Source organism: Primulina eburnea, chromosome 16 (assembly GCF_022965805.1).
Source record: "Primulina eburnea isolate SZY01 chromosome 16, ASM2296580v1, whole genome shotgun sequence".
Taxonomy (NCBI): Eukaryota; Viridiplantae; Streptophyta; class Magnoliopsida; order Lamiales; family Gesneriaceae; genus Primulina; species Primulina eburnea.
In genome coordinates, this window is record NC_133116.1 from 11,588,673 (window position 1) to 11,613,484 (window position 24,812).

The window sequence follows — 24,812 nt, forward strand, 5'->3', positions numbered from 1 at the left end:
TTTAGAAGACATTTACATACCAATAGATGTTGTTTTTATTGTAGCTCTTCGAATGCTTCAACAAGCCATTGTCTAATCTTTTGCCCCCTTGTAAGGCATATCTAGAAAGGTACGCTTTTTTGGCCATATCTAAAGAAATGTGGTGTGTTGTCGTTTATATCATGTGAGTTGTGCCTAATGGATCAAGTTTCACCTACTGAATTTGAATTGTTTGCAATGCTGGCTTGGGAAATTTGGAAAGAGATTTGTATTTTAAAACATAATAGCCATATTCCCAACAAATGTATTAAAGTTGAGTGGGTTATGTCGTATCTTGAGCAATTTAGAACAGCTAGATGTGCTTGAAATTTAGCTTCAGGAGAGGTGCAAAGTAGCAGGGATATGAGGTGGGTGCCTCCTCCGTTGGGGCAGTGGCGACTTGATGTCGATGCTGGGTTTAATGATACTGTTGGTAAATATAGTGTGGGTGCTGTGATTCAAAATCATTTTCGAATTATTTTTGCTGCCTCAGCCATTGGCATACGAAAACCAGGATCAGTGTTGGAGGCAGAACTCTCGGCTATTCATTTTGGTTTGATGCTTGCTGTGAGAGGTAACTTTTCTGATGTTTGGGTTTTCTCGAACTCCTGTAATGCTGTTAAAGAGGTGACGTCGAAGTCTGAGGCTCGCAACCATCAAGGACTGTTAGTCTTGAACATATTGGATATTTTAACTTCTGGTAGATTTAAAAAGTTAGATCATGTTAGTAGAAATGCAAACAAGTTAGCGCACTGTTTAGCGCGTTTTGCTTTATCTCATCCTTCTCGTTCATGTTGGATGGAAGATTTTTACCCATCGTGATTGATGGATTTAGCTACTGTTGATTTAATTAATGTATAATATCTGATTTCCCTACAAAAAAAAGTGATTCGAATTCTCTCAAACTGACACGAAACTAGTCCGAACATCGCACTGATAATAATTAATAACACAAGGGAGGTAAACCCAAAAAATTTGGAAGTTGATTCAAGAGGCAAACCCAAAAAATTTCTATACACATGAAAATTTAAAAGTCTCTTCGTCCAGTTAAGAGGGTCTGCCTGGATCATACCAAAAAGGGGAACAATGACTCAGAAAATCTTACTAAGATAAGTTCCCTCCACTCTGCTGCCACAAATTAATGATATCAGTAGCTTGATTGAGCAGAACAACCATCTGTTTCTGGGAAATCCAAGGCTTACTCTCCAGAAAATTTTAAGCTCTTCCCACGCATCTTTCCTCGGCCAAAAATAATATGGGCTCAAAGGAACAGTCCCATGACCTCCCGCAATCACTTGATCTAAAGCTATCCCTATGTTCTTTTCCATCCAAACGAATTTCAAAACCAGCCTCGGTCCCTCCATAGGCATCACCACAACTCCCAGTTTCTTCTTTACTTTTTTATTATTGTCAAGATCATGATTATTATTATCCAAGATCAATGATTCATGAGTGGTAGAGGGAGATGAAACATGGATTTTGAAGGGTTCGAGTTTGATTTTGCTGGGTTGGGGTTGATGATAAGAAAAAGGTGGAGTCTTCAAGGTAAAAAATATTGGATCTCTGGGGAGTTTTGATTTGAGAAAAAGGTCTAAGTGGATTCTCGTTTTGGGTTGAGACTTGAGAGCACACCGGTGTGAACATCTTGTCCTCCGCTGGCAGAATTATTCGAGGGAGAAGAAAATGGCTTCGGGGACTGCGCTTGTTCAACTGCGCTCGTACTCTTAATAAATAACTAGTAACCGTGGCTAATATATTAAATATTTATGATATTACAACATAATGACGTCACAACATAAAGAAGAGAGTTTATTTTTCACGTGAGCAGTTTCCTTATGACGGTGAATATAATATTATTTGTTAAGAAAAAATATAATATAAAAAATGAAAAGGGTAAAATAAGAAAGAAAGTTGGTGTTCTCATAGAGCGGTTATTATTAGGGGCTCAACTATAATAAAATAGTAAATAGTAAATATAAAAAATTAAAAAGGGTAAAACAGGAAAGAAAGTTGGTGTCTTCACAGAGCAGTTATTATTAGGGTCTCATACTTAATATAATAGTATAGATAATTTTCATTTTTTAACTTTTACAAAAATACAGTTTATTTTTTTCCTTCATAATTTATAGATAGATAATTATTGTTTCCTAAATTTGTTTCATCGTACTACATTTTAAGACAACTGTATTTTCCTTCCAAACATCATATATACACTAGTAACCGTGGCACACACGTTGCGTGTGTCCTGAATACATGTGGCTAATATATTAAATATTCATGATATTACAACATAATGACGTCACAACATAAAGAAGAGAGTTTATTTTTCACGGTGGCTAGTTTGGAGAAGAAATAATATTATTTTTCACGTGAGCAGTTTCTTTATGACGGTGAATATAATATTATTTGTTAAGAAAAAATATAATATAAAAAATGAGAAATGGTAAAATAGGAAAGAAAGTTGATGTTCTCATAGAGACGGTTATTATTAGGGGTTCAACTATAATAAAATAGTAAATATAAAAAATTTAAAAAGGTAAAACAGGAAATAAAGTTGGTGTCCTCATAGAGCGGTTATTATTAGGTCCTCATACTTAATATAATAGTATAGATACACACACACACGATGTTTCATATCTTTGATTGTGATAAATTGATCACGAATATATTATATTTACATCTTTTTCCTTCAACATTTCAAATACCGAAAAATAATAATGCATATATAAATGTAATTCAAAAATATCAAAGTTAGAATATCGCAAGAATCAATTTCTCAGACCAATAATGTTCCTAATCTCTTTTCCAACCATTTTCTTGTATTTAAATGAGAGAATCAACTCTATTAAAAAAAATAAGAAGAGAAAATCAACTATTTTCAAGACCAGGCTTCGACATAATACTTGCCGGCCTTCTCCAGTGCTCGAATCCATCTCGAAGCAACCTCTTTCGAAACCCCACTTTCAGCAGAAACTATATCTTCAAAGGCTGATAATACATCTGAAGGCATCTTATTTGACGATCCAGCAATGTACACAGAAGCACCTTGACTAAGCAAACCCCATATCTTAGTGCTTTGCTCCTTAATTTTGTGTTGCACATACACTTTCCGTGGCTGGTCCCTTGAAAACGCAGCATAGAATCCTCCACCCTTGTCTTCGGATAGTACCCCTCCGTTCTGTGAATGTTTCATCCAAAAATCTTGATAGAGAAAGTCATTGTCTCTGTTTCTGCATCCGAAGAAAAAAATCATCGGAGCTGTTGGATCAGATTCATTTTGAAGTGCTCTTACTTCCACAAATCCACGAAAAGGTGCACATCCCGTTCCAAGACCAATGAGGATAAGAGGAAGGGATGGCGGTGGAGGAGGAAGCGAACCTTTCTTAAACCACACTGCTACTAGTACATCTGATGAAGATTAAATACAATTTGTGAAAGTATATAACAGGAGACTAAGATTTTCTTGGTATAATAGATAGAAGTCAGAATATGATAATGGACTCACTCTGCTGAGGATCAAGACTGGCTAGCCAAGACGAGCAAAGACCTGAACGCTTCCTCTTGTATAGGGTCTTCCACGTGACCACACTTACCGTTAAGTGCACTTGATTTGGATGAGCTGAATGACAAGAAGAGATGGAGAAGGCCCTTGTTTTTAATGGAGGAACCAACTGTACCAACCATTCGAAGGGCATTTGCACAGAAGGGAAATCCTCCAATACCTACATTACATTACAGCTCCGGTGAAAAATGAGTAAGAATGCAGAGTAGAAAAGAGTTCATAAATTCTCCTCGTCCTTCTAACATAAATATGAAGCACTTGAACCTATCAAAGAGCACGTTATCTGAAAACCTAAAAAAGATTACCTATTATATCTCTGATATGAAGAAATATTTAAAGACGATGCTCTTATTTTTCCTTTGTTCATCAATAGAAAGAAATCACAGTTTATGCGTACAAAACAAAATTATTTCCTTGATGCAAATGGTTTAGTGGTATATTTTCCGAAATATAACAGGTCAGAAATAAAACTTGCAAACCAAGGACACTACCATTTTCCCGGGACAAGATGAAACATCAAAGGAGAATATCAGACAAACGTCTTGCATTTTCCAGGGTTGATCGCATAGTACATTTTACACATAAAAAGACGTTGAAAAAGGTTTACATAAGAAATAAGAAAATCTAAAGGACAAATGAATGCAAAATAATACTTGTAGAAAATTAACAATATCTTGTCACCTCTAAAACAGTCCTTCGCTCCTTCTGGTTGTATTGGTATAGATCATCTCTTCCTTCTGGCGAGGAAAAATATTGAAGCCTTTCCTTCTCATGTTCAGCACTGGCAAAAAAACTCATGACCTAAAGAAGCCCATAGATTAGAAACAACAACTGAATGTGTTATGGAGAACATCATAAACAATTGTCTTGATAATAAAGCAGATGTGCAAGATTAAGATATTGCGACACAGGATACACCAATCAATCATATCTTCAATTCAGAATAAATTGACAAAGCAAAAGATACAAATCAATTGGTACAAGCTTACCTCAAAGAAGTAACGTTTAGGAGAAGCTGAGGCCACATCCATATTCAGCTCAACAAAAGTTTTTAGTTTCACAGGGAACAAGGAGGTATTTATCCCAGCTTTATTCCCTTTATCTCGCGGATGAATCTAAAGACAAGTATTGTAATGAAAATAAAATTGGAGAACTAGTTAAACAAACCAAATCCACTTAGATAAAGCACCAAGCAGCAATTTATCATGGTAACCAATGCAAGAGTCCAGTGGTCCGTGTAACATGTATGGACAACTGATGATTAAACAAGACATAGAAAAAAGTATTAAAGGAACGATCAAGAGGGGATAGTATTACATTTGTGATATTGGCACACGGAAAACACTGAAAAAATCTTCAAGAAAAAGCACCGATAAAGAAATTCAAATGGAGAACTACATACAGTTATGTAAGACTCAGGGTTCAAATTACAACGCTGTATGAAAGCATCTACTGCGGCAGAACTTTGACCTAAAAGAATCTCAAGAACATCGCCCACTTCATATTCTATTGACTGCAGACATGAACACAACACATTAATAGAAAAGAACATATGTATGGTTTTAACCATAAAAGAAAACGGACAACTGCCTATTTGAGAATGTTTAGCATGACTTACAGATGAAACAGCATCGAACTCAAAGTGGCGCACATCCTTCCCACTGCCCTCTCTACTTAATCGAAGATTCTTGGTCTATAATTACAAACAAACTTGATCACTAAGGTGCAAATTCGATATATATGATAACTGTTCATATCTGTCATATTTTCAAGCAACTCAATACTCATGTTTACCGGTAGGAGCATGTGTAACCTATGGATACTTATATACCTTGCACATGAGTTTCAAATAGACAGATGAACTGAAAAAAACAAATCAACTCATCCCTCTAGTACCCAAGCATTTCTTAAGAAAATTAACTAGCTGGGAAAAACTCAGTGCACATGAAACAAAATGCAAGTCAAAGGTTTCCAGATCAACCTGTAGCTAAAACACACTTCCATCAGCCCCTCAACCAACCAACAACAAAAAGCATTTGAATGTTGTCAGCAAGAACAAACAGACAAGAGTTGTTTGATCAAGTGCTTTGTCATTATATTGTAACCAATCAAATTCATGAACCAAAAGAAGTTGCTTTTGGAAGCACGTGTGGCCTCATAAAAACTTTGGTATCTATATATACTTCATTACAAATTTACAATCAGTGTTCTTGTCAGTAGGTTGTGGGTAAATTATAGTCAAAACAGGCTTCCTGTGGATCGGAAACCTTTTCTATTTCTGTCAGAAAAACACACTTTCAAATATTCTCAAGTCAAGGGTTTATCCCTAGGAAGAAAGATATGCTATACTGCTGAAATTTGACGGAATAGTTTTGAAAGACTCAAAACACTTGTAGATGAAGAAAGCACAACTGAACAGGTAAACAGAATATCACGACAACTATTTTACTGCTAAAGACAAAATATGATGATAATACCATTTTCAGGAAGCACTCAGGCATGTTCTTCCCAGAAGGTACTGCAGGAGTCATTGAACGGGTCCTCTCAACCTGCATCTCAAGATACTTCAAACCTGTACAGAGTTTTCACTTCAATACGATCTTATAGTGGCAGAAACTGCAAAGAATTCTTCTTTACCCCACCATTTGATGAGAACTTTTCTGATTAAGAAAGTAGAGGTATATTTGAGATCAAATTTCTCTTTAGCCATATCCTGTAATCCATATTCCCATCGAATAATCCAAGGAACATTGTAGTTAACGGCGAATTGTAATATGGCTGTTAAACCATCAAACTGTGTGTTTGCATTTAAAAATTTATTCCATATGTTTTTAACATTTCTCGGAAGAATAGAGGGCATTACCCCCCATGAGAAGAAAAAAGTTTTAAACCAAATTGGTATAAATTGATGAATATCATCTAATTGGAATTTTACCCACCATGAATGTTTTCTTTGAGAATTTTCATATAAAACAATGATATCCCAAGCCATGATATAATCATGGTAATTAAACATATTAGGCATTGCCTGAAAGGTGTTTAATTGACGTGCTTGTCCAAGGGGTAAACCCCAATTAGCAGCTGGGATAATCTTTTTTATTATCATTTTAGAAAAAACGTAATCGCGATTGCGATCCATATGTTGGATTTCAACTGAGCCAGTTTCGACTAGAATTGTTTCAAAATAATCACGAGTTTTTCTCCCCAATATGGGTTGTAAATCTTTAATTAAATAGCTTTGAGCTATATGAATTGGGGATAGACCTTTTAGGTCTTTGTCAACAGGCCAGCAATTAAGACATCCTGAAATTAGATAAGGATATTTTAATTCCTCTTTTGATCCCTTTAAAGCAAATATAGCATTATTATAATAATGTATTTCATACGCAGTATGATCTTCTGCAAATTATTTAATTGGATCAAACTTTTCTTCCTCTGTGTTAGCCATATTTGACTGAGGAACTGTAGCACCTCTTTTGAAAGGTGGTTTATTCATGGGCTTCTTCCCGGTGGCTGGTCTTTTTAAGACTGTCTTCCAAGGCTGATCCCTGCAAGAATTCTCTAGTTAGAAAATCTGGTAAAGAATTAGATTTTCCAGAAATATGTTCAATATCAAAATCGAAACAGGCTAATATTGCTTGCCATCTAGCAAATATTTGTTTAGATGCTATTACTTTAACATCTTTTAAAAGAATATCTTTGGCAGATTTGCAATCAACTCTTAATAAAAATTTCTTATTTAAAAGATCACTTTCAAATTTTGTAATACATTTAACAATTGAAAGAATTTCTTTCTTTATTGTAGAATAATTCTTTTGAGTATTATTCCAAGTTCCAGAAGTATATCTTACAAGAATTTCTTTAGATGTATTATCTAATTGTTGTTTAAGTATTCCTCCATATCCAATATCAGAGGCGTCTGTTTCAACTATTTTGAATGCTTCAGGATTAGCAATAGATAAACAAGGGAGTTCTTTAACTCTTTCTTTTATTTTTTGTATTGCTAAAGTATGACTATTAGTCCATGGTTGAGGATTTTTCTTCAACCTTTGAAATAATAATTTACAATCTTGAGCGAGATCTTTATAAAAATCTCCTATATAATTAAGACTTCCAAGAAATCTTTGTAATTGATTTATATCAGTAATTTTATCAGGAAATTTATCAGCAAAAACAATTGCTCTTTCAATAGGAATTATTATTCCATTTTCAATATAATGTCCTAAGAATTTTATCTTAGTTTGAAAAATTTTTACTTTTTTCTGATTTACTGCCAAACCAGCTTTTTTAGTAACTTGAATAAATATATTTAAATGTTTAAAATGCTGATCAATATTATCAGAATATATAAGGACATCATCTATATAGACAATAATATAATCTGTATAAGAATTATAAATTTCATTCATTATATTTTGGAATTCCATTGGAGCATTTTTTAATCCAAATGGCATTACATTCCATTCGTAATGACCAAATGGTACAGTAAAAGCTGTTTTATATTTATCTTCTTCTTTTAGAAGAATTTGATAAAATCCTGATTTTAAATCAAAAGAAGAGAAAACTTTTCCTTTAAATAATCTATTTAGTAAATCTCTTTTATTTGGTAATGGATGCTTTATCCATTTTAATGCTTTATTAAGTGGTTTATAATTGATAACAAGTCTTGGAGCTCCTCTTTCAATTTCGGCTGCATTTTCAACATAGAAAGCTGGGCAACTCCAAGGACTATTACTTGGTCTGATTAACTCTTTTTTAAGAAGATTATCAATTTCTTCTTTGCAATAATTTAAAAGTCTAGGCCCCATTGCTATAGGCCTTGCTTTTGTAGGAATTTTATCCTCAGAAAAATCATCTGTATAAGGAAGACTGACTTGATGTTTTTTCCTATTCCAAAAGGCATTAGGAACATCAGCGCATATCTCTTTAGATATGATTTCTGAAATAATTTTTATTTTTTCCTGAATTTTATCAGATTTTATCTTATCTTTAATATTTTTAAAGAGAATTTCATCTTTTAATGAAGTAATAAAATTTTCTTTATTACTAACTATTTTTTGTAAAATATTTATAGATTTTGAAACTGGTATTGTTGTGAATGGGAAAAATAAATCATTACCTTTAATGTTGGTATATAAACCCTTTTCATTAATTTTATTAATAGGAAACAACATTTGGAAAAATGGAGTTCTTAAAATCACAGGAGTAGATATATTTTTAATGAGAATAAAAGTTGTATTTAAACAAACTCCAGAATTACATATTGCCACATCAGACAATTTGTAATTAACTATAAGAGGTTGCTTATTAGCAGCAGTGATAAATTGAGTAGTCTTTTTATAATATTTAGACGGAACAATTCCTTCACTGATGCAATTTACATCAGCTCCTGTATCTAATAATGCTTCAATAGTAATTTTAAATTTTTTGTTAATAATTAATGTTACTTTTGAGTACCATTTTTGAGAAATAATCTGATCAATTTTATTGATCCATACCATTTGATTTATTTTTTGATCATCATCATTTTTTGATAAAATATCTTCTTCTTCTTCTTCTTCCTCAGAAGTAGAATCTTTGTCCCAAGTATTATTATTAATACTAAGAGTATTTACTCTTTCTTTTAAATATTTTATCTCAGATTTTATCTGATCTATTTCTCCTTTTAATTCAGAAATAGTAGGCTCTCTTTCTTTTTGTTTAGCCTTTTCTAATATTTTATTATAAGAATATAATTCATGTTCTTGTACAGTATTTTGTACAAGTTTAGTCGGCTTGTGATTTGCCATATTTAAATAATGTTCTATAGCTTTTCTTTTTTCTATAGGGTCCTTTATTTGATCTATGAGATCTAAAATGAAAGTTTCTTCATTTGATATGACATTGATTTCTAATCCCATAAAATTTATGAGACATGTATCACAATCACAATCTGGATTGCAAATTTTATTTTCTGATATTTCAGAATCATTATCTGTACTACTGTTAGAATATTCAGATAATTCATTATCAATAATATTGATATAAAAATCTTTTTCCTTTAGATTTTCTTCTGTATTAAGAAGAATATTTATCAATGATTCTTTTAAATCATTGTTTATACTGAGATTATTAATCTTTTTCTTGACATAACACTTATTAGCTTTATGTCCAATCTTTCCACACTTCCAGCATACTGGAACTTTATTAGAGTCATTTTTTATAGGTTTTTTAAACTTTTTCTTAGAATATTTTTTAGATTTTTCTTTATCTTTTATATAATGGTTTTTCTTTTTAAAAGGAAATCTTTTCTTTTTCTTATCCCTTTTAGGATATTGTATTGGTTGAAAGCCTATTTGCTCACAAAAATCACCAATAATATTTCTATTTTCTTCTTTTTGCATATCAAGTTGTCTTTTTAACTTGATATCATTACAAAGATTAATTCCTTCTGCAGTTATTTCTGCAGATAAATCTCCGTAAGTAAGAATGTTCCAATCTATGGAATTTGTTGGAGATTTAGATTTTAATCTATTTTTTACTCTTTCAGCAAAAAGAACTGGAAGTCCAGAAATAAATTTTTCTTTCTAAAAATTTGCATTGCAATCATTTCTAGTTAAAACCTTAGTCATAAAAACATCTTTATACCATCTGAATTCAGATAGTGTTGGGCATCTCAAATTCATTAATTGTTCTTGAGATCTATCTAATTGGAGTTCATTAACTCCAATAAAATTAGATAAAATTGTATAAATAAGTGTATTTACAGCATCTGACTCTTCTCTTCCATTAAGATCAACTATAGAAGAGTTTAGAATTTTATTCTTTGCTTCTTTAGAAAGATAAAAATCCCACCAACCTTGAAGTTGGCCTGTGAAACCAGTAATAATGGCTTGAGCAATTTGCCTATCATTATTACCTTTTATCTTTGCCGCAGAAGAATATATTAACATTTGTTTAATAATAGTTTTAATCTGATATTCAGATTTTCCATCTATATTCCATTTAGTAATGGCTTCCCCATTAAACTGAACGTAATCTTTTTTCTCTTCAATTTGAAGATCAACAGGTGTAGCCTTTTTATAAAAAGGTTTTACAATTGATACTTTATGCATTTTATTAATCTGCATTTCATCTTCTGACGAACTAGAAATATTATCTAGTTGTTCAGATTTGGTAATTACCGAAATAGAACCTTTTTCTTTAATATTAATTTTTTGTAATCGATCTATTAAACCTTCCATAAAATCATCATCTTTTTTAGAACTTAAAAGAAAATTTTCTTTTTTAAGATTAGGAGGAGGTTTTATCATCAAAGTTTTTGAACTTTCACCACTAGAATTTCCTTGTTTGGATTTTGATAAAATCTCTTCTATTCTAGTAGTCTGATTTCTTAAAGAATGTAGAGTAAGATTGGTAAAATTATTCTGTTGAATAATATGGTCAAAATTACCATGCCCTATTTCTGATTTTATAGGGGCAGCATATATTTCTTTATTACCCTTTTTAATTTGTAAAGTAGTAAAAGGAGGATGAATCTCAAAAGATTCTTCTCCAGTTTCATGAACATATAATTTATATGTTGATTCAAGAGTATTTATAAAAGACTCATCTTTAAAATTTGGAAATATTTTATTCCTTGCTGGAAAATATAAATTTTCCATCCATTTGAAAAAATCTAAATTTAATTTAGTTTCTTCAATCCATTCTAAGTATCTTGAAACATATAATGTTTGTTGTTTTTAATTTAAACAACTTAAAAACCATTTTTTCTTATTAAGATTTTTAATCTTATCTAAACTCTTTTGGATAGAGTTATTATTAATAACCATAACATTATATCCCATATCAGAAAAAGTAGGAGAATTTGATTTTTATTATTAACAGAATAACTTCGTTGAAATCTAGACGTACTAGATTCAGGAATATCTACTTTATATTCTGGATGAGATACATTATCATTAGTCTTTTGAAGACCAGATATACTAATTTTTTCAAAATCAGATATAGAAGAAGTAGAATTTCTACTTTCTTCAGGAAGTTTAATTCGTAAATGTCTTTGAGATGAGAATTTTATTTCGACATCTCCATCAACATATTGAATTATACTTTCTAGTTTTCTAGATTCTTCTTTTAAAGAAGGGGCTATACTTTCCATTTTCCAGATTTCTGGCAGAGTAACTTGACTCCAATTAATTGTTTTAGGAATCATAATATTACTTTTAGTAATATCAGTTATGAAAAGAGTAGTTTCTCCTCTTTTTGAACTAATTTGATTAGTATTGATTCTAAAATTGGATATCGTTGAATTCATGACTTTGTAACAAATTCTATATAATAGAACAACATTTTCTGTTCCATCTATCATATCAAAACCTTCAGTTTTTATATTTAAAGTGAGGGCTTTCATGATATTTGGATCAGAAAGAGAAATTGGAAAATTAGGGAAACAACTAAAATGTATTGGTCCTTCGCATAATGAAGATTCTACTATTCCTAATAAGGAATCTTCGAATTTATTATGCCTTTGATCTCTTACTAAGATTAAAGCTGAAGTATTTAGACCTAATCTGGTAAGAGGTTTTAAACCTACTTGTATCATTCCCAAATGCATAAATTTGTAATTTTGCTTGTGAATATTAACAAGGTTTTGAGATAATAAACTAAATGAGTCGTATCCTCCTTTTAGAGGAATTGCTTCTTCAATTGTTTTAATAATATAGTCGGATTTAAAATTAAATCCATTAGTTCTATAAATCTTCATATTAGAAGATTTTGGTATTTTCCAGTTTTGAATATTTTTCTCGAAATTTTCAGAAATAATTAACTCTTTGTTCTTAGTATTACTACTTGAAGATTTATTCTTCGTAAAAGATCGTATTAATTTATCCATTCAAAAATATGGTAGATACTGTCAAGGCTTTACCCTGCCTTACCCTTTGGCTTTACAGGTCTTATGGAACCCGACTTAAGGATTTCTCCTGGGTATAAAATAATTTTACCAATCTTACTCTACATTCTTTAAGAAATCAGACTACTAGAATAGAAGAGATTTTATCAAAATCCAAACAAGGAAATTCTAGTGGTGAAAGTTCAAAAACTTTGATGATAAAACCTCCTCCTAATCTTAAAAAAGAAAATTTTCTTTTAAGTTCTAAAAAAGATGATGATTTTATGGAAGGTTTAATAGATCGATTACAAAAAATTAATATTAAAGAAAAAGGTTCTATTTCGGTAATTACCAAATCTGAACAACTAGATAATATTTCTAGTTCGTCAGAAGATGAAATGCAGATTAATAAAATGCATAAAGTATCAATTGTAAAACCTTTTTATAAAAAGGCTACACCTGTTGATCTTCAAATTGAAGAGAAAAAAGATTACGTTCAGTTTAATGGGGAAGCCATTACTGAATGGAATATAGATGGAAAATCTGAATATCAGATTAAAACTATTATTAAACAAATGTTAATATATTCTTCTGCGGCAAAGATAAAAGGTAATAATGATAGGCAAATTGCTCAAGCCATTATTACTGGTTTCACAGGCCAACTTCAAGGTTGGTGGGATTTTTATTTTTCTAAAGAAGCAAAGAATAAAATTCTAAACTCTTCTATAGTTGATCTTAATGGAAGAGAAGAGTCAGATGCTGTAAATACACTTATTTATACAATTTTATCTAATTTTATTGGAGCTAATGAACTCCAATTAGATAGATCTCAAGAACAATTAATGAATTTGAGATGCCCAACACTATCTGAATTCAGATGGTATAAAGATGTTTTTATGACTAAGGTTTTAACTAGAAATGATTGCAATGCAAATTTCTGGAAAGAAAAATTTATTTCTGGACTTCCAGTTCTTTTTGCTGAAAGAGTAAAAAATAGATTAAAATCTAAATCTCCAACAAATTCCATAGATTGGAACATTCTTACTTACGGAGATTTATCTGCAGAAATAACTGCAGAAGGAATTAATCTTTGTAATGATATCAAGTTAAAAAGACAACTTGATATGCAAAAAGAAGAAAATAGAAATATTATTGGTGATTTTTGTGAGCAAATAGGCTTTCAACCAATACAATATCCTAAAAGAGATAAGAAAAAGAAAAGATTTCCTTTTAAAAAGAAAAACCATTATATAAAAGATAAAGAAAAATCTAAAAAATATTCTAAGAAAAAGTTTAAAAAACCTATAAAAAATGACTCTAATAAAGTTCCAGTATGCTGGAAGTGTGGAAAGATTGGACATAAAGCTAATAAGTGTTATGTCAAGAAAAAGATTAATAATCTCAATATAAACAATGATTTAAAAGAATCATTGATAAATATTCTTCTTAATACAGAAGAAAATCTAAAGGAAAAAGATTTTTATATCAATATTATTGATAATGAATTATCTGAATATTCTAACAGTAGTACAGATAATGATTCTGAAATATCAGAAAATAAAATTTGCAATCCAGATTGTGATTGTGATACATGTCTCATAAATTTTATGGGATTAGAAATCAATGTCATATCAAATGAAGAAACTTTCATTTTAGATCTCATAGATCAAATAAAGGACCCTATAGAAAAAAGAAAAGCTATAGAACATTATTTAAATATGGCAAATCACAAGCCGACTAAACTTGTACAAAATACTGTACAAGAACATGAATTATATTCTTATAATAAAATATTAGAAAAGGCTAAACAAAAAGAAAGAGAGCCTACTATTTCTGAATTAAAAGGAGAAATAGATCAGATAAAATCTGAGATAAAATATTTAAAAGAAAGAGTAAATACTCTTAGTATTAATAATAATACTTGGGACAAAGATTCTACTTCTGAGGAAGAAGAAGAAGAAGATATTTTATCAAAAAATGATGATGATCAAAAAATAAATCAAATGGTATGGATCAATAAAATTGATCAGATTATTTCTCAAAAATGGTACTCAAAAGTAACATTAATTATTAACAAAAAATTTAAAATTACTATTGAAGCATTATTAGATACAGGAGCTGATGTAAATTGCATCAGTGAAGGAATTGTTCCGTCTAAATATTATAAAAAGACTACTCAATTTATCACTGCTGCTAATAAGCAACCTTTTATAGTTAATTACAAATTGTCTGATGTGACAATATGTAATTCTGGAGTTTGTTTAAATACAACTTTTATTCTCATTAAAAATATATCTACTCCTGTGATTTTAGGAACTCCATTTTTCCAAATGTTGTTTCCTATTAATAAAATTAATGAAAAGGGTTTATATACCAACATTAAAGGTAATGATTTATTTTTCCCATTCACAACAATACCAGTTTCAAAATCTATAAATATTTTACAAAAAATAGTTAGTAATAAAGAAAATTTTATTACTTCATTAAAAGATGAAATTCTCTTTAAAAATATTAAAGATAAGTTAAAATCTGATAAAATTCAGGAAAAAATAAAAATTATTTCAGAAATCATATCTAAAGAGATATGCGCTGATGTTCCTAATGCCTTTTGGAATAGGAAAAAACATCAAGTCAGTCTTCCTTATACAGATGATTTTTCAGAGGATAAAATTCCTACAAAAGCAAGGCCTATAGCAATGGGGCCTAGACTTTTAAATTATTGCAAAGAAGAAATTGATAGTCTTCTTAAAAAAGAGTTAATCAGACCAAGTAATAGTCCTTGGAGTTGCCCAGCTTTCTATGTTGAAAATGCAGCCGAAATTGAAAGAGGAGCTCCAAGACTTGTTATCAATTATAAACCACTTAATAAAGCATTAAAATGGATAAAGCATCCATTACCAAATAAAAGAGATTTACTAAATAGATTATTTAAAGGAAAAGTTTTCTCTTCTTTTGATTTAAAATCAGGATTTTATCAAATTCTTCTAAAAGAAGAAGATAAATATAAAACAGCTTTTACTGTACCATTTGGTCATTACGAATGGAATGTAATGCCATTTGGATTAAAAAATGCTCCAATGGAATTCCAAAATATAATGAATGAAATTTATAATTCTTATACAGATTATATTATTGTCTATATAGATGATGTCCTTATATATTCTGATAATATTGATCAGCATTTTAAACATTTAAATATATTTATTCAAGTTACTAAAAAAGCTGGTTTGGCAGTAAATCAGAAAAAAGTAAAACTTTTTCAAACTAAGATAAAATTCTTAGGACATTATATTGAAAATGGAATAATAATTCCTATTGAAAGAGCAATTGTTTTTGCTGATAAATTTCCTGATAAAATTACTGATATAAATCAATTACAAAGATTTCTTGGAAGTCTTAATTATATAGGAGATTTTTATAAAGATCTCGCTCAAGATTGTAAATTATTATTTCAAAGGTTGAAGAAAAATCCTCAACCATGGACTAATAGTCATACTTTAGCAATACAAAAAATAAAAGAAAGAGTTAAAGAACTCCCTTGTTTATCTATTGCTAATCCTGAAGCATTCAAAATAGTTGAAACAGACGCCTCTGATATTGGATATGGAGGAATACTTAAACAACAATTAGATAATACATCTAAAGAAATTCTTGTAAGATATACTTCTGGAACTTGGAATAATACTCAAAAGAATTATTCTACAATAAAGAAAGAAATTCTTTCAATTGTTAAATGTATTACAAAATTTGAAAGTGATCTTTTAAATAAGAAATTTTTATTAAGAGTTGATTGCAAATTTGCCAAAGATATTCTTTTAAAAGATGTTAAAGTAATAGCATCTAAACAAATATTTGCTAGATGGCAAGCAATATTAGCCTGTTTCGATTTTGATATTGAACATATTTCTGGAAAATCTAATTCTTTACCAGATTTTCTAACTAGAGAATTCTTGCAGGGATCAGCCTTGGAAGACAGTCTTAAAAAGACCAGCCACCGGGAAGAAGCCCATGAATAAACCACCTTTCAAAAGAGGTGCTACAGTTCCTCAGTCAAATATGGCTAACACAGAGGAAGAAAAGTTTGATCCAATTAAAGAATTTGCAGAAGATCCTACTGCGTATGAAATACATTATTATAATAATGCTATATTTGCTTTAAAGGGATCAAAAGAGGAATTAAAATATCCTTATCTAATTTCAGGATGTCTTAATTGCTGTCCTGTTGACAAAGACCTAAAAGGTCTATCCCCAATTCATATAGCTCAAAGCTATTTAATTAAAGATTTACAACCCATATTGGGGAGAAAAACTCGTGATTATTTTGAAACAATTCTAGTCGAAACTGGCTCAGTTGAAATCCAACATATGGATCGCAATCGCGATTACGCTTTTTCTAAAATGATAATAAAAAAGATTATCCAGCTGCTAATTGGGGTTTACCCCTTGGACAAGCACGTCAATTAAACACCTTTCAGGCAATGCCTAATATGTTTAATTACCATGATTATATCATGGCTTGGGATATCATTGTTTTATATGAAAATTCTCAAAGAAAACATTCATGGTGGGTAAAATTCCAATTAGATGATATTCATCAATTTATACCAATTTGGTTTAAAACTTTTTTCTTCTCATGGGGGGTAATGCCCTCTATTCTTCCGAGAAATGTTAAAAACATATGGAATAAATTTTTAAATGCAAACACACAGTTTGATGGTTTAACAGCCATATTACAATTCGCCGTTAACTACAATGTTCCTTGGATTATTCGGTGGGAATATGGATTACAGGATATGGCTAAAGAGAAATTTGATCTCAAATATACCTCTACTTTCTTAATCAGAAAAGTTCTCATCAAATGGTGGGGTAAAGAAGATTTCTTTGCAGAAGGCAAAGTATATGACCGTCAAGGGGTAATAGCTCTGGGAGTTGCCAGAGAAACCATGAAGAATTTAAATCATGATACCCCAACACAAACAACACTGTTAAAAGAACTTTTCCAACATCTTGATAAAGATACCATTACTTCAATGTTTACTGAAGTATTTGGAGAAAAATCAAATCTGTCAACACAAGAATCTACTTCTTCTAAAGGAAAAGAGAAAATGGAGGATGATACTCCAATGACAGATCAGGATAATTTGCAAGACGCTCAGGACCCGTATGAGGAAGATGACATATATGCATTATTGAATGCATGAGCTGGATGTCACTAAAGATAGTGGATGAAAAGGCAAGCAATCACGGGACTTATAGTCTTTGTAATAAAGTATGTAGTATTGTGGTGCATTATTGAGTGTGAGTTTTACTTTTCACGTGTCATGTTTTTATTTGTGTAAACACTGTAACTAGTATGTATTGCTTTGCTATTTAAGGAGTAGACTCCCTTTGTGATCGACACACCAAAATTCTCTACTACTTTCTCATAATAAGAGTTTCGAAGTTTTCTCCAGTTCTTGAGTTCTCAGTTTCAAGTTTCATCATTTCATGTAAGTTTATGTCATACGATTATATTTATGATCCTCCATTTGATTATATTATGCCGTCTGCAAATTATTTGAAAATCTTAAAAAAGAAGATTAAATTAATTAATAATCAAATTAAAAATCTTGAAGATCGATTAAAAGATCCAGAGATAAATCCTGTTTATAAACAGTGGTTTGTTCATCCACATTTGGAAAGGTCCAAGATTACCTTAAAGGCATTTGAGAAGCAGAGCTCACAGCTTGCTGCTTAAAATTGAGATTAAATCTCGTGTATTTGTAACAGTGTATTTGTAACAGTGTAATAGTGGTATCAGAGCCATTGTAAGAAATTTGGGATTCATTTGATATAATATATTCCACAAGGAGGACATCCAGGGATCCAAAGCCCCTTCATACCTATGAACGAAATGCCAATCATAAACCTTTTATGAGAATGAATAATTTAAAATATTCACATTAATTTGAATAAATGAAAATTAAAAAGTTGAATATCTTAAAATATACAGGAAACAACATAAAGTGCACAAATCATCTGAGAGCCATTGTCACAGGAATAGCCAGAAGAACAATTAGTATCATACTACAAGCATTTTGGCAAGTGAAAATTAGTGCCAAATGACACAGCCATTAAAATACACCATCAAGACTAAAATTTCGTGTTCTACACATATATGGACTGCACAAAACTAGAAGGTTATTCGAGCACACTAAACTTGACTTCATATATAAGAGGAAAATAATTAGGTAGGAGGAGTGGAATTCCTAATGTTAGATGCACACTCCATAATTGCTCTGATATCCATAAAATGTTTATAATGCAGCGAAAATGTCCTATTGCAAACTGACACGTTTCCCTGTAAATTGATTACACGCTAACACCATTTGGACGTTGAATTTGCATCTCACTGGAATCCAAACAACATGAAGTGCTTTCATTTCTCATGTTTTATTGAATTAAACGGGGAAAGACCGTAAATTCCATATTGTAAATTTCATAAGAGCTAATGGTTATCATCTAAAATCATGTGAATAAATATTGTACCCTGAAGGATGCTGATCATCTCCCAGACCTCTTTCAATAATTGCCAATGCACCAAGATCTAACAGTCGTTTATCGAGCTTCTTCGCTACAAACTACGACCAGAAAATCCATTTATGTCATGGAATTAATAAGCAAGGAAAGATTATGGAAAAAACTTTTTGAAGATGCAATCTGTTAAAACAATTATGACGGAACATTCCATTATGAGAATTTACAACCAAACATATGATACCTATCCAATAACAATACACCCTGGTAATCTGAAAACAGGAGAACCAAAAATTTCCTCTATTTATGGCAATTGAAAAAAAATAAGATCAGGCCAATTATATCAAGAAGATCACTTTTTTTTTCATCATTATATTTAGAATGTTCAACAAAAAAATGCATGTTTACAGTGCGGAAGAAGGAATACCTTCCTTTAGAAATAAGTTCATGAATTGTAATAAGGTGTTGATCTAGAAATAAGGTCATAAGATGATTTAATAAAGTAAAAATAAAAACTTTACATTATATTTTTGGTAACTTGAATCACCCAATCCAAAAACGGCATAACAAACTCCATTAAGCCACCCATGTGACAAATTATTTTGCAGCAAAAACCTCCAAAACCCCTGCCAAATAATCTTGATTATGACGGATTAAAGCTAAGCACAAAAACAAAGAATTTATTATCATTAAACATAAATAAAACCTTAATAGAATCAGGGGCATCTCCTTGTCCTGTGGTTGACACCACAAAAATCACTTTCTCTTTTTTTGGTAAGTCACTCTGGCCAAGTAACCAATATAATCAGCCTACAAAACATTTAAAAAAACTGAAAGTTGGTATGTTCTGAAATAACGAGTAGAAGTATACCGGATGAAACTCATCCATAGAGAGGACAGAGACAGAAGGGCAACCGCGGCGCTCTGCCTCACGACCAACCTGCTCAGCTGCATCTATGGCATTTCATGTTTCTGAAGCATACAATATCAGCAGATGCGTATTTAATTTCCCGTCCATTGTGCCAATCTGTTTTTGCATCATCAGATCTTTTAGGCACAGGAGCTGATCGTTGTAACATTACTAAAATAACTAGCCAAAATACCTGCTTCTCATAATCATTAATGATCCAAATAAAAACAAAGTAAGAAATTCAACACATACATCATTGAGTAAATCGCAGATAAAGGTCAGTGAGGTACAGCAAAACTGCTGAATACAACCATAAAGAAAAGTAAATAATAAGATAAGACATTCAACACATCAATACTTTCTGACTGAAGAACTCTTTTCCATTTCTAAATGTCAATTCTTAGGCACCCAATTGTGCTGCCCATATTAATCTAAGAATCAAAAAAGTTTCCCATAACCTTATTCTAACAACCAGATTTGGTAACCAATTCAAAATGGTGCTATTAAATTTTACTTCTTTTACATTGAAGTTTATCATTATTTCTAATGATATGATATTACTGCTTCAAAAGAATATTATTTTTTAAGATCAACACATATATCATGTGAGCTAACAAATTGAGTTTGACATATTTATTTAAGCTTTGGAATCTCTGGTTTTTCATGGATCAAGTACAAATGTTTTTACTCTCATGGTATTGTAAAATCACGAAAATTTAATATATTATTCTCATATATTAATGACACACGCAACGCGTGTGCCTCGGTGGCTAGTGCTATATTAATGTAGATTGATGAATAATGAAATTATTTAGAACTGTTAAAAATAACATAAAATAATTCTTTTGAAAACATAATTATAAAACTGATATATTTATTCAGCCAAGAACCATCTCAAAACTGCTTGCGATATTTCTAGGCACAGTTTGCTCCCGCTTTTTGAGTTGGCTCACAGTTTGCTGTAATTCAGTGTAAAGAATCGAACTTTATGTGGCAACGGAGTTTTAGCTAAATCCTGCTTCTGATTCTTTCTGGGCACTTTCATTTTTGGTAAATGGGCATTTTGCAATTTAATTTTGGATTGCTATGTATTTGTTGGAATTCCCCTTTCAAAAGTCGTTGTAAACTTGTTCCTTGTTGAATAATGACTTTTTATTCTGATTCTCTAGGTTTTTTTGTGGCTATAGGCTTTGGTTGTTTAGTTAGAGAAGTATTGCAGTTTATGATGGTTTTGAATCCATCAAATAAGAAGTTCATGTATTGTATTAACTTTTTATTCGCGATGTGGAATAAGAGTCTTTGAAGTTTTATATGTATGATCAAACTCATTTCGTGGGCTTGTCTATGTTTTTTTCCATTTCATATTTGCTGAGAATCTGCGAGGGAAAGGGAATCTTTCAGTTTCTTATGATTTCATTTAGTTCAGTGCCAATTAAATGTTTAAAAAAAACTGACAACCAGATTTGGTAACCAATTCAAATGGTGCTATTAACTAGATTATCATTACATACAAAATCAGTTTTTTTTAAACATTTAATTGGCACTAAACTAAATGAAATCATAAGAAACTGAAGGATTCCCTTTCCCTCACAGATTCCCAGCAAATATGAAATGGAAAAAACATAGACAAGCCCACGAAATGAGTTTGATCATACCTATAAAACTTCAAAGACTCTTATTCCACATCGCGAATAAAAAGTTAATACAATACATGAACTTCTTATTTGATGGATTCAAAACCATCATAAACTGCAATGCTTCTCTAACTAAACAACCAAAGCCTATAGCCACAAAAAAACCTAGAGAATCAGAATAAAAAGCCATTATTCAACAAGGAACAAGTTTACAACGACTTTTGAAAGGGGAATTCCAACAAATACATAGCAATCCAAAATTAAATTGCAAAATGCCCATTTACCAAAAATGAAAGTGCCCAGAAAGAATCAGAAGCAGGATTTAGCTAAAACTCCGTTGCCACATAAAGTTCGATTCTTTACACTGAATTAAAGCAAACTGTGAGCCAACTCAAAAAGCGGGAGCAAACTGTGCCTAGAAATATCGCAAGCAGTTTTGAGATGGTTCTTGGCTGAATAAATATATCAGTTTTATAATTATGTTTTCAAAAGAATTATTTTATGTTATTTTTTAACAGTTCTAAATAATTTCATTATTCATCAATCTACATTAATATGGCACTAGCCACCGAGGCACACGCGTTGCGTGTGTCATTAATATATGAGAATAATATATTAAATCTTCGTGATTTTACAATACCATGAGAGTAAAAACATTTGTACTTGATCCATGAAAAGCCAGAGATTCCAAAGCTTAAATAAATATGTCAAACTCAATTTGTTACCTCACATGATATATGTGTTGATCTTAAAAAATAATATTCTTTTGAAGCAGTAATATCATATCATTAGAAATAATGATAAACTTCAATGTAAAAGAAGTAAAAAAATTAGTCAAAAAAATGTCTTAAAAATATAAGAACTCTGCTAGATCTTGAAAGTTTGAGTTTAAAATCTACCACCCAAAATGTAAATTTATCTCTAAAGATTATAATAAAACAATGTATAAGAAGTCCTAATATAATGATTTAGTGAATCTGTTGAGAATATGTGAGAGATTAGATCATAAGATCTTGAAGCTCGTAATAAATATATTATCTCACCTGCAAGATCAAAACGAACAGATGAATCTGATATGACTACTAATATAAAGTAACATAATAAATCATAGAACATAAACTATTTGATTGTTAAAAACAAACCAGATGAAGATGAGGGCGAGTATATCTAATCCATTGAATTGAGTATGCGATTTATACAAATGTTTTGTTTGCAACCATTGTCCTTCAGCTTTTGAGAAAAAAATACAAAGGCAATTATGAATAAAACAATGTATCTAATGAATGTTTGAGTTGGTATAGTAGGTGAATAGGCCACTAATGTTGAAGGCTGGTTTTTGGCTTCCCCTTTTAATCTTCATGAGACAACTAAGATGTTAATATTCGACCATCCTACTATGTCCTCGTCAGAACTCAAATATAACATTATTATTCACAAAGAGTAGATACCAAACCTTGTGGCCTTAGGAACAAAACTCGGGCTTCAGATTGAACAACTTGAAGGCTCTACTACCTCGAGCGTGAAATTTGAACGGGGGATCTAGCAACCATGGGCATATAGATCTCTCTCAGCACCACTGTTTCTGTTTGAAATGAATTATCACTGATCTTAGATCAGTTAGCCAAAGTTACTGGATTTTTTTTATACACATTAATCTTGACATCTCTATCATTCATATAGGGTTCTTAAATTTTTTGAAATTCGTTAAAGTTCAACAAAATTCATCACCATCCTCGATAAACAAAAAGTACATAAGCTTTTGTTTCTAAATTTTTTTTAAAAAAATATTAATTGTTGTAATCATTTAGGTCTGAATTCGATAAAATTTTAACAAAATTCATCACCATACTCAGTAAACAAAATGTACACAAATCATCAAGAGACCACCTTTAGTTGTCCAATAACATAAAAACACATTTTGAATAATTTATTAATGGGAAGGCCACTCATTGCATAGATTCAATAAAATACATGATATCAAAATAAGACTATCCCTAGCGCAAAATAAAGACAGTCAACACTCCTCCAAAAGTTACAAATGTGAAAGAAAAGCATACTAAATTCGTCTTGGTTTTCACTAAATTTAAATCCTCTATGTAAGAGTACCGAGAAAAAATGTTCAAGCCTTATTTGCAGAGAAAGCATACCAGTATAATCGATCATCTTCTTCAAATACTCCCAGAAGATTTGAAAGATTTGAATAAAAGTATTTATTATGATTTATTAAATATTCATAAATAATGAATATGGAGATAAGCCACTATGTGTTTTTCAGGTATAAATTGATTTCCGAGTCATATGACCTATACAGGTGAGGCTTCACCTATGCTGCTCTCTTTACCATCTACTTTCCTGATTTATTCTGAACAAAAAAGACTTAAATCATCTTTTCTTCCTCCTATTTCTGAACATGATTATAATGTCATATATCAAATGTGCAGGGAGAGGAGCTGAGAAAGGTGATTGGTTCTCCTGCTTACACTGAATGTAGTTAAATGTATTCTCGAGATTCAATATTCAAGTTTTTAGTTTCTTTTATTGGTACCTTCACTCTTTCAACATGCTGCACTCATTTACCCCATTATGTTTTCCCAACAGAATGTTACAAAGTCTGGATTAAATGGGTAGCATTTAACCACCACTGGCCTGACTCCCGAACCTAACCCATGATCTCAGTTTGGATGTGACAGTCCAAACCTCTGGAAAATTTAATAGACTGGAATGAAGAACAAACCTTCTCTTGCAGCTTTCAGCTCATCTGCCTAAATGAAAGAAAGGAAAAAGATGAGAAAATGGAACCAAAACATTTAGCATGATAGCACCATCCTTCAAGTGTATAAGCACAGTTTCATCATTTCCTGTTATTTTCTAAATAAATGAAAAGAGTGATTCAAGTCTCTGCTGGTTTTGGAAGCCACCAATCTAACATATTGTTTTAATTCCTCCCTAATAAAGGGATCAATATTTGAACTGTCAAAAGGCAACAAAAATTTTGCGGTCTATTCAGAACAGAGAACCGTAAAACTTACAATGGAATATGTGCACCATGCATGAGGTGTTTAAATAGCTCAACAGTTCTAAGGCTCTTAATTTTTTGGTATTTCAATTTTTACATGTACAGAGTTTTTTGCAATGATAAAAACTAAGAAATTTTTCAATGTTCTGATAAATATATATATTTTTAGTTAAGAAAATATATTTTCCCAACATGCTAGTTTCTAGTTTCTTTTATTCGTACCTTCATTCTTTGAACATGCTGCAATCATTTACCTCGTTGTCTTCTGCTATCAAAGTCGTGCTCCA

The 24,812-nt window shown here is 31.0% G+C and overlaps 2 protein-coding genes across 4 annotated transcripts; one reads left to right on the forward strand and one right to left on the reverse strand.

Annotated features, from left to right (window-relative positions):
- The first annotated feature begins 381 nt into the window (after positions 1 to 381).
- Positions 382 to 840, forward strand: LOC140816031 (uncharacterized). The gene has a single exon (XM_073175098.1). It carries the CDS (start codon positions 382 to 384, stop codon positions 838 to 840), a length of 459 nt encoding a protein of 152 aa, XP_073031199.1.
- A 1,880-nt stretch (positions 841 to 2,720) lies between these two features.
- Positions 2,721 to 6,149, reverse strand: LOC140817561 (NADPH-dependent diflavin oxidoreductase 1-like). 3 transcript variants are annotated; one of them, XM_073177315.1, is made up of 7 exons: positions 6,058 to 6,149; positions 5,199 to 5,273; positions 4,983 to 5,093; positions 4,570 to 4,695; positions 4,262 to 4,381; positions 3,524 to 3,740; positions 2,721 to 3,426 (listed from the first exon to the last, which is right to left on the reverse strand). In XM_073177315.1, the coding sequence occupies exons 1-7, from the start codon at positions 6,133 to 6,135 to the stop codon at positions 2,897 to 2,899; spliced, it is 1,257 nt and encodes a 418-aa protein (XP_073033416.1). In that variant the 5' UTR covers positions 6,136 to 6,149; the 3' UTR covers positions 2,721 to 2,896. The 3 variants fall into 3 exon arrangements, with proteins under 3 accessions (XP_073033416.1, XP_073033417.1, XP_073033419.1); XM_073177316.1 differs by lacking the exons at positions 4,262 to 4,381; positions 4,570 to 4,695; positions 4,983 to 5,093; positions 5,199 to 5,273; positions 6,058 to 6,149 and having other exon boundaries at positions 2,721 to 3,248; positions 3,524 to 3,738; XM_073177318.1 differs by lacking the exons at positions 3,524 to 3,740; positions 4,262 to 4,381; positions 4,570 to 4,695; ... (1 more) ...; positions 5,199 to 5,273; positions 6,058 to 6,149 and having other exon boundaries at positions 2,721 to 3,248; positions 3,397 to 3,415.
- Between the last annotated feature and the right edge of the window lie 18,663 nt (positions 6,150 to 24,812).

What these genes read in the sequence shown, in the direction of transcription:
- LOC140817561 (XM_073177315.1), bottom strand. Translation starts at nt 6,135, where the DNA reads ATGCAGGTTGAGAGGACCCGTTCAATGACTCCTGCAGTACCTTCTGGG. An exon ending in ACCCTGAGTCTTACATAACT is followed by an intron (nt 4,696 to 4,982) that starts GTATGTAGTTCT and finishes ACTTGTCTTTAG; the next exon opens with ATTCATCCGCGAGATAAAGG. An exon ending in CTAAACGTTACTTCTTTGAG is followed by an intron (nt 4,382 to 4,569) that starts GTAAGCTTGTAC and finishes GGGCTTCTTTAG; the next exon opens with GTCATGAGTTTTTTTGCCAG.
- LOC140816031 (XM_073175098.1), top strand. Translation starts at nt 382, where the DNA reads ATGAGGTGGGTGCCTCCTCCGTTGGGGCAGTGGCGACTTGATGTCGAT.